The following is a 12,117-nucleotide window of genomic DNA, read 5'->3' as shown; positions in this document are numbered from 1 at the left end:
CGTCATGTATTGGTGCTGGAGTTATTCCTCTGTGAAATGGACCTAGAGAGCCCAATTGGGAGCTCCGGAGCTCCAGGTCGACGAGTGTTTATCTGAAAGATGGTGCTACTGTCATCAGAATCCAGTTCATTGGTAATCTGAATTGCTGGATGTTAGTACGTGGACAGTCTGCGTCAGCTGGAATATGCTCCTTAATCCTTATCGCGAGGAAAGCTGCAGGAGGTGGGTTTGACAAAGGACGAATCAGAATCACACCAGGATAATCTTGCAAAAGTGATGACGCACTCGACCACTGACTGAAGAGGAGAATGCTCAAGAATCGCCCATCTGTGTGATCATCTGATAAGCTTGGAATTTCCCTTTTTCTGATCGGTGACGCGGGGAGTCACATGGTATAGGAGGATATCGCATCCGGCGGCCAAAGCTGACGCGACTCCTTCTCGGAGTCGGAGCACCCCGACATGATCGAAAATGTTATCTGAATATGCTCAGAACAGCTACTAGCAGTAGTAAAGCTTATGTTTATCTGGTGATGAGGATGACGATTCCTTGATTGATACTTTGGTAATGCTCTTATTCTTATCTGCACTGCTGGACCTCACCTCACAGTCGGCGCTATAATCTGATACTGGTTGTCTTGGTCGGTCGGATAAAACTCCAGCACACTCTCGGCATCACTCGGGAATTATATTGGATCAGCATTTCATCAGAATGCCCTTGTATTTTTTTTCCTATCAGATTGAGGTCTCCTTCGGGACCGACAGGAATCGATCTCTCGTCTCCTTGTGGTGGACGAGAGCAAGCGCGCGGCCGGACTCATTCCGTCGGTGGTGGAGCCTCCCGCCGGGCTGGTTTGTTGTATGAGGCTCGCCGGTCCGTCGGAGCAGAGGATGGCAGCAGCATTGGAGCATTGGAGCAGAGGATGGCAGCAGCATTGGCCCAGGGTTTTGAAGTTGGTTTTGTGAATTGATTTTATTTAACACCTTAATTAATGGTCAAAATTAATAAAATTTCTAGTCCAGACTTTTCTAGTCTAAACCAAACAGGCCCCAAAATAGAATGCAGCTCTCATGTGCTGTGGTTGTGCGCGACACGTACGCCTTGCCTGCACGGAACCGGTTTTGACAGAGCAGCAGCAGGCAGCAGCAGAGGCTAGAGCTTAGAGCTGCAGCGCATGCCTTGCCTACCTAACCTTTTCTCATGATGAGTTAAAAAAAACTTTGTATGATCACGCACGCCCCATCGTCGTCCCTGACTGGATGTCTGGGTGTCAGCAACGACGGAGGGAGGGGAAAGGGCAGCGAGAGGCGAGCGAGACCAATCGTATCGGACCATTCAAGAATTTCAGACTTGACAGATACAGAAAACCATGGAGGCCCTCCGTCTCCCTCCACCCGATTCTCTTCCATTCAATGCAGGTGGCAGCTCCCGTCGCGTCGTCGTCGTCTCGTGCGTGCGGGCGGGCGGGCGTGGCCGTACTATCTAGGCCTGCTGCTGTGTGGTCATAAGCTGCCTAGGTCTCGATTCATCAGGTACCATACAGAAGAGACCGCAGACAAGCAGCAGCACTCATCTACCGCAGACAACCCCCTACGAACAGTCAGAGATGCAAATCCAAACGTTGACCTCTACACTGTGTGGCCTCTCCAAGCAACGAACGAGCTGTCACAACACCCACTCCGATCCCTCCCCCACCATACCACTGCACTGCACTGCGGCAGTCAATCGATTCACACCGCCGGCCGTCTGCAAGCGAGCGAGCTTTAACACTATCATCATCATCTATCATCAGATAGTGCGTACGTGAAAAAGCCAAGTCTTGTCCCAGCTAGGTGCAAGTTGGTCGACGAACGAACAAAATGGATCGCAGGGAGGGGACAAGAAATGCAATTATATTTGTTCTGGACATCATCATGTATGTTTGTATATCTGTCTTTTAAGGGATTATTCACCGGTAGCACTATTATATGTCGTCGTCTCATGCAATATGTATGTGAAGTATGTATTCATACTAGGATATATATGATGATATATATGTTAGGTATGTGACCATATATATACATAGAGTATATGGACATATTTATTTTATACACTAATACTAATATATAATCATAACATATTTAAAAAATAGAGCTGCTTTTGAAATTTTTTATGTATATATCTTTGAAGTATCTTAGAATAATTAAATATATGAATATACTCAAAGTAATAAATGAGTATGCAGACATACACACGATAGTATACTGATAACGAGAGTAGCTCTACGCAAGTGTAGAAAAAAGTGATGACCATTGTTACATTTCACTATGCAGCAAGCCAGATAGCTAGCGATAGGCGATAGCTACTTGATTAATCTATTATCTTATTATTTGACCAACAAACGGAGCCTCCACGTTCGCTCTCAAGGTCTAGAAATTCCCATGTTAATTGGAGAAAAATAGAAAAATAAAAATTACCCACCACTGGCATTACGATAAAAATTAGCCTAAAATACTCCTGTGTCTAATTAAAAAAAACCACCAATACCATTATGAAAAATTAAATATAAAATACCATTTAGCTATGTATCAGTTACAAATATATACTATTAATAAAAACTAAAGCTAACAACAATCAATCAAAATGAAATGAAAATAAGAATAATTATCTGCATAATATTATTAATGCTCAACAAATCAAATTGTTATTATAGGTAGATCATAGTTGAATTGTTTTAATCAACAATAAGATATAATTCGATAATGAATAGGATGATGTATGGTAAAACAATAGTATAATCTTTAATTAAGGATTAAGAATACAACGAAATGCAAATTTTTAAATTTTCAATACTAGCCCCGCAAATGCGCGGGCTATACACCTAGTCTATTATTTTATTATTTGGCCAAAAAACGGATCCTCCATGTTCGCTCTCAGGGTCTAGAAATTTCCACATTATTCTGAGAAAAAAGAAAAATTTTAATTACCCACCACTGCCATTACGAAAAAAAGTCTAAAATACCCATATACATATTTATAAATTACCCACCAATACCATTAAAATATATTTCTATTTATAAATATAATTCTATCCATCCTTTTGCATATCAAACTACATATCGTGCATGCCTCTAGGGTTCTAGCGACGAAAACAATTAACATATTTTACCACACACATATCTTATTATATCACCAAAATTCCAAATGGACCTTCATGATTATATTATTATTAGTCAAAATAAACAAGATAATCCTAGGCTTTGCACTATATTAGTCAAAATAATAAAGATAATCCTAGGATCACAGAGTTGGAGGCTAAGAGCAAGGGTAAGCGCCGCGCCGCAAGGTTCTTCATCTTTCATGGAGTCTAGAGACCGTCCATCATCTACTGCATACTGGTGATTTTTGACTTGCATATCCGCAGGCCCAATGCAAGCACAGGGCCACTGCACGTCCAACCTAAACCTTTTGCGCAAATCCTTCTGTGGAGGGTTCTTGACATTACTCCAAAGATTTGTTGCCAACATTGTTACAAGACATTACTGCACCTTACAATTAATACCACAAGCTCAGAAAAAACTTAACACCACAAGCAGATCAAGAATCAGGACAATATCGATCGGACCATGATTGGTATAGTAAGCTCATCAGACTTGAACATGAACATATATTGCTGAAATTCTAAATGAAATCTTGTGCTCTGCACTATGGAGATTTGTTGGCTTTCAAAAAGTAAGAAACTTGGATCGATTGTTCCACAACAGAAACTAGACCATGGAGGCATGATGCTATGCAACAGACAGAATTAAACATAGTAGCAACAGACGACCAAGAGAATCATAAAGTAGAGAAGCTAGCAAAAGAACAACTGAGTAAGTTGAATTGGGCAGTGGGTATCAATACTACAAGGGTTGGCAAATAAGAAACATATTACTACTACTAGCGAATGGTAGTAGCTAAGATCGAGGAGATAGGCAGTCATAATAGGGTTAGTGTTGTGTGCTTGCTATACGGTCACATCACTGACAACGAAAAATATAGGTAAAAGGAGGCACCACTGCACTAGCAACAAAGAAGCATTCTTAATTACTGAAGCAAATAGCATGTGATGAGAAATTTTAAATTTATAAATAAAAATTAAATAAAAATATATAATATATTTAGAATATCAATACTAACCACGTAAATAGGAGAGTCGAGTTGATGCAGCAGAGCCCATCGTCCCCCCCCCCCTCCTCTGTCGTCCCATCAGACCCAGACCACCGTACCATAGGACACATCCCACCACTGAACCCCAGCTGGCCGGCCTCCGTGTATATATAGCACGCCAGTGCACATCTCTCCATCTCCCTCCACTATTTCCCAGCAGCATCCATCTCTCTGCGGCCCTTCTGCTGGCAGGGCAGCAGAGAAATGATGAGTAGTGGCTCCCTCAGGCGCACCGCAGCCACCGTGGTCTTCCTCTTCCTCTCGCCGCCGCCATGCTGGGAGCAGCCGCTCCCTGCGTCGACGGCGCACGAAGAAGCATGCAGCAGACGACGAGGCGGAGCGGCGACGTCGTCGTCAGGGCGGGGGCGGGGGCGGGGGCGGCGCCGGCGATGAGGCTCTACGGCGGCGGCTACCTTCCACGGCCCAGGGTGATCCCGCCCTCCGGGCCCTCGGAGGGGCACAACGCCGTCGGCCCGGAGGACGACCAGCCTTAATTGAATGATCCTTCATGCATCATCATCGACCGCCAGCAGCCATGGCTTGCAGCTAGCGCCGTACGTGCATCATCAAGGTTATTAACGCCATGCATATACAGCACTAGTACTTACTGCATGCACGTATATAATATGTATATACGGTTGCTGCGCTTCATTCACTTTTTTGGTTTTCTTTTAATAATCATATATACACTACTACTCGTTCATCTCTACACTAGTAGCTAGTCATCTCTTCTTGATCTGAGAGATGGCTGCTACTTACGGATCTAGATTGTATGTATAATCCGATTGCTAGCTCTTGAAACTAACCATCTAGCTATATGTGATCGAGTATGCTAGCTGCTTAATTAAGTGACAAAGGATTTGAGCAATCTTTTGCACTGTATGTGCTTGCTCCTCTCTCTCTCTCTCTCTCTCTCTCTCTCTCTCTCTCTCTCTCTCTCTCTCTCTCTCTCTCTCTCTCTCTCTCAGTGTCGCCCTTGCTTTGGTCTGTCTCGATCGTCGGTCTAGCCATGAGATCTCGAAAAGGGCATATAATTAAGAGGAGATGGAGAGGATGAAGTAGCTAGTGTCACCTCCAAGGGGGGGATGTTGTGCAGCAAAAGGTTTGCAGAATGAATGCTGAAACATTGTACATCCATCATCGATCGGTCGATATCTTCATTCGTCGTCGTCTACAACAAAATGCAACTAATTAAATCGCCTGCAGCAGCAAATCGATCAATTGCTCTGTTTTGTTCGGTTTTCATTGACATTGCGCATTTAATTTGCTTCGTGTTAATCAGTAGTATATATAGTGGGGAAAAAAGATTATCTCGATCATCAAACGGGCCTGATGATCGATCGAGGAAAAGGATGCATGCGCCCTGTACTACTGTACGTCCCTGTGTGTGGCTGTTGATCCATGGCCTGAAATTGAAATATGCAGTACGCACACATGTATGGAGGCAGGGGCCCCGCCCGCCCTGGCCTTTTCCTGCAGAGAAACACAATGCATTGCATGCGGCAGCAGTGCTAGCTAGAGAGAGGAAGGCACTAGAAAAACAAAGGAGAAGAAGAAGGATGAACATGCATCATGATGCCATCCAAGTATGGCACACAGTACATGCAAGACTAGTGAGGTTGGGTGCACACAGTACAAAGGAGAAGAGGGGGGCGATGCATACAGTATGTTTGAGTGAGTGAGGACGATCGATCGATGGGAAAAGACTAGCTCGTGGCACGTACGGCAGCCGGCCATGCATCACCCCTACCACCCTAGCTATAGCTGCTGCCGCCGCTGATGAGGTCACAGAGGGCCGGGGATGGGGAGGGAGCAGGCAGCGGCGACATGCATGGTGTATCCTAAGAGCAAGAGCAAGGATACTAGTCCTCGCCCGCGGCCGGCGGATAGAAGCGCCATGTCATCCGTCCATTCGTTTTTTGTTCTTTCGAACCATGCCCATTTAATGGGCATCAGACTATTGGACCAATAGCAGCAGCACCATTTGTATTTGCCCGCATAAAGCCGGCGTCCTGCAAAGCGCCCGCTACGTTCTCTCTCTCTTGCTTCTCACTCTTCCACGTAAGTATTTCGCCGGCCACTCTCAAATCACTATACCTGCTCTAATCCTGCTGCATTCAGCATGCCGATATATAACCGGCTGCTTATTTCTCCTTTGGGCCTTGTTTAGTTGTCTTCAAAATTTAAAATTTCAACGCATGCATGAAGTATTAAATGTAGCTAAACTAAAAAAATTAATTACACATTTTGTTTATAATTTACGAGACGAATCTTTTGAGCCTAATTAACTCATGACGGGGTAATAATTATCAAATACAAATAAAAGTGTTACAGTATTTTGCACCCAAAAGTTTACACATGGGCCTCGTTTAACTAGTCGAGTTGAAGAATATCTGATCCTTGATCCACTTGTGCTCGTGTGCCATCGCATAGCAGTATAGCACGCACGCCAGTTAATAACCTTGCCCACATCATATCTAACCTGCTGGTGGGCAACAACCTGTACTGTGCTATTAGTATTAGTATGTACATCTAGTAGGCCTGCTGGGCAGCTGTATAATTATGCATGCATGTAGAGAGAGGCGTACAGTACTACACAGCTCATATATAGCTTTGTGTCTTTTGTTAGTATAGTGTAATAATCCAACTAACGCTGCAAGTTATGAAACTGAAGCAACCCCTGAAATTAGGATTATATTCTTCTTTGTGTCGGCGTGTGAACCCTGCTACCTTTAATCTGGCAGCTGGTAGGAGTACATACATATTATAGGAGTATATAGTAGCACCAAGGATCAGCGTACGTACGTGTTGAGGATGGATGGAATCCCATTCGGCCATTCCATTCCCAGGGCATTCAATTCTTTGACTTGTACACAGCGTTCAGTGTACAGTACTATGTGCGTGTCCAGCAGCGGTGTCCGATCCTTTATTTACTAGCGTACCTGCCTCTCGCTCGTCGGCTCGCCGGACCTCAACTCACCGATCTTCTTCTACTACAACCATTAAGTTTAATTTCCTCGTTGGGGCACTCAGGTGTGGAGGCCACCGGTCCTGGTTCCAGCGTTGCTCGACCCAGGATTTCCATCGGGTACTGTAGCGTGTGTGGGGTGTGTGTTTGTGTGTAGTGGGGTGAGCGCCACAGTATAGCGCGTTTCGAGACTACTCGGATAGCCTCGTCTGCGCTTTGAGTCCGGTCAACGTGGACCCGAAATTTTACATGACTCCCAGTGCTCCAGGGTGTTTTCAAAAAAATATAATAATTTCTTCGTTGGATCATCAGCTAGCTAGCTAGGTGGAGAATCAATGAAGGTACGGTGCCACCGAGAATGAAACCAAATGCAGTCGTCGTTTCAACTCATCGCGTCCTGGACTCTGCTTCCACTGTTTCAACTGGATCGGATCAATCATGAGCAGAATGCCTTGCATTGTGAGGAAGGCCCAACCGTACGTCCAAGCAATTAAAAGCATTTTAGGCAGCATATCCTCGCTCTATCCATTGGTATTTATTATTAGACAATGAATTAATCAACTTGTACTTACATGTAATAAGATTATGGAACTCATCACGTACGGCGGGAGAGATCGATCGATCATCAAAATAATAAACTCATCTCAGCTAGCTAGCTAGCTCGATCGTGTCGTGTGTACCAATCAAATCAAGTGCTACTCCTACATGCATGATTGTACTTCTCTTTATAGATAGGGAACAATACTACTAGCTAGTCGATGCATGATTAGTTACTGCTGGTTGACGAAGAGATCCCCCTGATATTGATAGCACGCGCCAAGAGACGACGGCACAAGGAGTACTGGATTTGCCGCCGCAGCTGATGGACCATCAGCAGCCGCCACCATCTGCCTCTGCCTCTGATGATCGTATTCGTATAGGAACGCCGCGGGGCTTATGAGCTGATCGTCACTGATGAAGAAGCCGAGGCTTGTAACGACGCTGGGTTCAGGCAGAGACGAGGCCGCCGGGGCAGCCGCCGCTACTGTCGTCGTCGACCACAGGGGCAAGGACGGCAGGAGCTGTGGCGGTGGCGGTACAAGCAGGGATGCTGCTGCTGCTGATGACAACGACGATGGAGCCCCGGTGAGGCGCTGCACGACGGACTTGAACTCGCTGGGTTGCGCGTGCACGACTTTGGGTGACTCCACGTAGATGATCACCGGCCGCCGCTTCTTGCCCAGTTGGTCCGCCTTGGTGGTGACCTTGAGCGTCGCCGGTCGGGGGCCCTGCAGCCCGTGGTGGCGCTGCATCGCCGCCGCTGAGTGGCTGTGGCTCGGCATCGTCGCGGCTGGTGTGCGTGCTGCTGGTGAGGTGAACGTAATAGCTGCTAGCAGAGCGGTAAAGAGACGGCGGTGTCTGGTAAGGATTTGTGGAGCAGCATCCCTGGATATATAGATAGATGCCCGGTCGGCTGGGCTGGTGTGGGGACTTGGTATCCATTCATTCATTATTCAGGTGTTGGTGTGCGCCTAGTTCTGATGATCAAGTCAGAAGAGATGGTACGGTGGCGCTTAACAAGTCAAGGAGCAGTATTTAGTGTGATGCAAGCAGAATCCAAGGAAAGTGAAGAGTGAAGAGAAAGCAGCAGGGCCCAGTCAGAGCCTGTACCAGTTGAAGTCATTCCTGCGTCGCCTACTCGATCCATCGCATTCGCATCGATGATCAATCAATTGAATGAATCTCCTACTACTTTACTTACTGCAAATAAAGCTGCTTAATATATATAATGCGGCATGCATGAGACGGGACGGCGTCAAAACCGCAACATGCATGGATGCATTGGCTGGGTCGTATCGTATTGGTAGCTAGTACATAACTCTGATCCACTCGATATGCATGATAGATTGATGAATTAATGCTATATACAGTAGTAGTATCTTTTATTTGGGCCAAACAGACATGCAGAGATGGAGGCAGGCAACAACAAATTAGCTACTAGATCAGTAGAGTGTGTAGATGGAGCCGTAGTTTGATTATTTTAGCATCGTTTGGCGAGGTCAACAGGTTGGCTGATCCGATATATAGGAGTATTTATTTATTATATATATAATGGCAACCACTCTGTGATGAACCAACAATAGGCCAGACAGATAGGGCTCTGATCTGACCACTTCTCCCCTTAGACTTTATTTGTGCTTCAGCTAATGCTGACTAGTTAAGCACATCTAGAGCTACCTCCATTACTCCATACGGTACAGTAGCGGTTGCAAAGCTCAATCCATTCATAAATGCTACTACATGCTCCATGTAGGAGTACCTGCTAGCTATCATCATCATGCATGGCAGATTAATTATCAGTATATTTCTTCTTCCTTCATTCTCAACGTCATTTGGTAGCTAGCTAGTAGCTTAGCAAGCATCGAATTACTGTAAGCTAGAGAATAATGAAGGTCGGAGGCAGTCGTCGGGGATCGGATCGGAGTCCATGTCCATATCACGACGACGGAGTCGCCACAATTAATTTCAAGCAATCCATTTTCTTCTCCGATCCGATCATCACACAATAACTTGGTTAATTTAATTTGTGTTAGTTGGTACTGTGTATGCAGTAAAGTTTAAGTAACCCAGACGAGGTGAACGGGATGAGCTAGCTAGCAGCTTGGCACCGGACACAGGTTGCACCATATATAGAGACTTTTTCTCCGATTATTTCCCAAAAGGTTTATCCAAATATTTGTTTCGCAAAAGTTTAAAATGTTTTCATAGTAGTACGCACTTTACAAAAGAAAATATAAAAAATTACCATCAGTTGATATATTTGTGAAACAAACTGGACAGAATCGAACGGTTTCAAAAGGTAAGGGGATGAAAGCCTGGTTTTTCAGTTCGGGGGTGAAAATCAAACGTTTTGGATACCTGACGGGCCACTCTTTTTTTTAAAAAAAAGAAAAAAAAGACGCACAACGGGAAGCCTACCTAGACGTTTTGCAAGTGGGCGGCCTGCCACCGCTGTGGTGCTGGGTTTTGGCAACGGAGGCCCATACATTTCGCAAGTGGGCCGCCGGATCGAATCTGGATGCTGAAATGGAAAATGCAGCCAATCTCTGTGTTGTTTTGTTTCACTTGTTTGAAACGGCGTTGGTCAGAGATTTCAGATTTCAGCATGCGGGAGAATTTCTTTTTATTTTTAACCTTTTTAAAGAATATTTTAAGTTTAACCGGTGCAAATAAAATATGTACCGGGTTAAACTTAAACTTAAAATATTCTTTAAAAAAAGTTAAAAATAAAAAAAGAAATCCATGCGGGACCACCAACCGATTAACACCTCCACCGAGTGGACTAAAAAGGGAAACCAATGACAATAACAAAGGTTTCATGATGAGGACATGACCAATCCGCATATGACCAAGGCCCAAGTGAAGATAGAGTTCAAAGCCCAATTCATATTGAAGTCCGATTTATTCGCGAGTCCGGTTCGGACTGCAGGAGCAGGCCTCACGAAAACGGACGCCCAGGCCACATACGGGCTCCGTTTTGGGCGTTCTATATATCGTTGGAAAGCTAAGGAGATAAGCTTTCCAACCCAACTGATCCCATATCAAAATACGCTCGGAGTCGATGGGAATCGTCGAAACAACATGACGACCAGAATCTGCCTGGATGCAGCGACGCCAGTTTTTGGGCCCGAATGCCTTGTACTCCCTAGGGTTGCCCGGCCACCCCCTTGGCCGCCCCCCTAGCCTCTCTCTTCTATATACACAGCAGCCGCCATTAGGTTACTTGGGTTTTGCTTAGATTATTCTTTCGAGAACAGTTTCGCCGCCGTGTCGGTTTGTGAGACCCCAACTTTGAGATTAATCTTTCATCTGCAGAGTCACTTCAATTGAGCTGCGTTCTTTCGAGTTCTTGCTTGTGTTCTTTGTTGCGCTTGCAGGGATTAGCCTTCTTGGCGAGGTCAACCGAGTTGTGACACGGTTGACAACCAGAGGAGTTGTGGTGCTAAGATTGCTGGATTCGGGTCTTAGGATCTGAAGCCGGATCGGTGTGTCTCGCTCCACCTACAACGAGAGTTATCCAGAACCTGACGGAAGATCGGGAACCCACATCCCCATTATTTCATTTTCAGATGTTGGCACCAGTAACAATATTTCCACGATAGTGGTTGGAACACAATTAAGTTGCTCGTTTTCGTTCTTTACATTACATATCCCTTTATTATTTGTATATATTAATGTACGCGTCGACATTATTATGAGCGTGCTTGGTTGGCTACCCCAATAGGTGGCCATGCCACTTACTACTCAGTCTTAGGTTGGAATCAAAGATAGCCAACCTGACCTAGTACTATTCTAAATTTACCAATTAAGGTTTTGGTAAAAAAGAAAAAATGGCTACCAATACCCACATTTTGTTATGCCTTTTTTTTTAGCATTCAACCAAGCAGACCTTAAATTTTTGGTTGATTAAGGTCAGTCAACCTTTTTTGTGCATGCATGGGCTGATGTGTCAACATATACAGTGTAAATTATTGTCAACTCTTTAAAGATTAGGTACGGTTCATATATATATATTGTTTCTATAGGCAAACGTTGGATGGTCATCGATAGCTGTAGCTGCTAGGTAGCGAGCGAGCTATGAATTTCCTCCACATCGACCATGCATCGCGTACTTACCTCCACATCGACCAAGTATATCTTTCGAGTCTACCAATGTATTATATATACGTACTTATATTTTAGCTTTATTTTCTGCATTTGTCTTTGTCTGTTCATGCGTTGGAGCCGTTGGACGGACAGCAAGCCTACCCCTGTAGCGTCGTCTAGTCTCATGTAGTATATCAAGTCAAATCCAACAGACAAATCAACCTAGGAGTACTTATTAATCAGCCTTATTACGAGAGAGATTGAGACCGCAGCAGGCGACCAAAAACCGAGACTTACACACCGTTTACCAAAGCTTTGGCATTTCTCCTGTCCTA

General features: G+C 44.8%; 1 protein-coding gene across 1 annotated transcript; it reads right to left on the bottom strand.

Annotated features, from left to right (window-relative positions):
* Positions 1-7,926: 7,926 nt before the first annotated feature.
* LOC120640399 (nuclear speckle RNA-binding protein B-like) lies at positions 7,927-8,478 on the bottom strand. Its single transcript, XM_039916228.1, has one exon. The coding sequence runs from the start codon at positions 8,476-8,478 to the stop codon at positions 7,927-7,929; it is 552 nt and encodes a 183-aa protein (XP_039772162.1).
* Positions 8,479-12,117: the final 3,639 nt, after the last annotated feature.

The sequence above is a fragment of the Panicum virgatum genome, chromosome 7K (assembly GCF_016808335.1).
Source record: "Panicum virgatum strain AP13 chromosome 7K, P.virgatum_v5, whole genome shotgun sequence".
Classification (NCBI taxonomy): Eukaryota; Viridiplantae; Streptophyta; class Magnoliopsida; order Poales; family Poaceae; genus Panicum; species Panicum virgatum.
Note: the sequence above shows the minus strand (reverse complement) of the source record. Positions and strands in the feature narration are given on the sequence as shown.

Excerpts from the sequence above, each read along its gene's own strand:
- LOC120640399 (XM_039916228.1), bottom strand. The coding sequence starts at position 8,478 with ATGCCGAGCCACAGCCACTCAGCGGCGGCGATGCAGCGCCACCACGGG.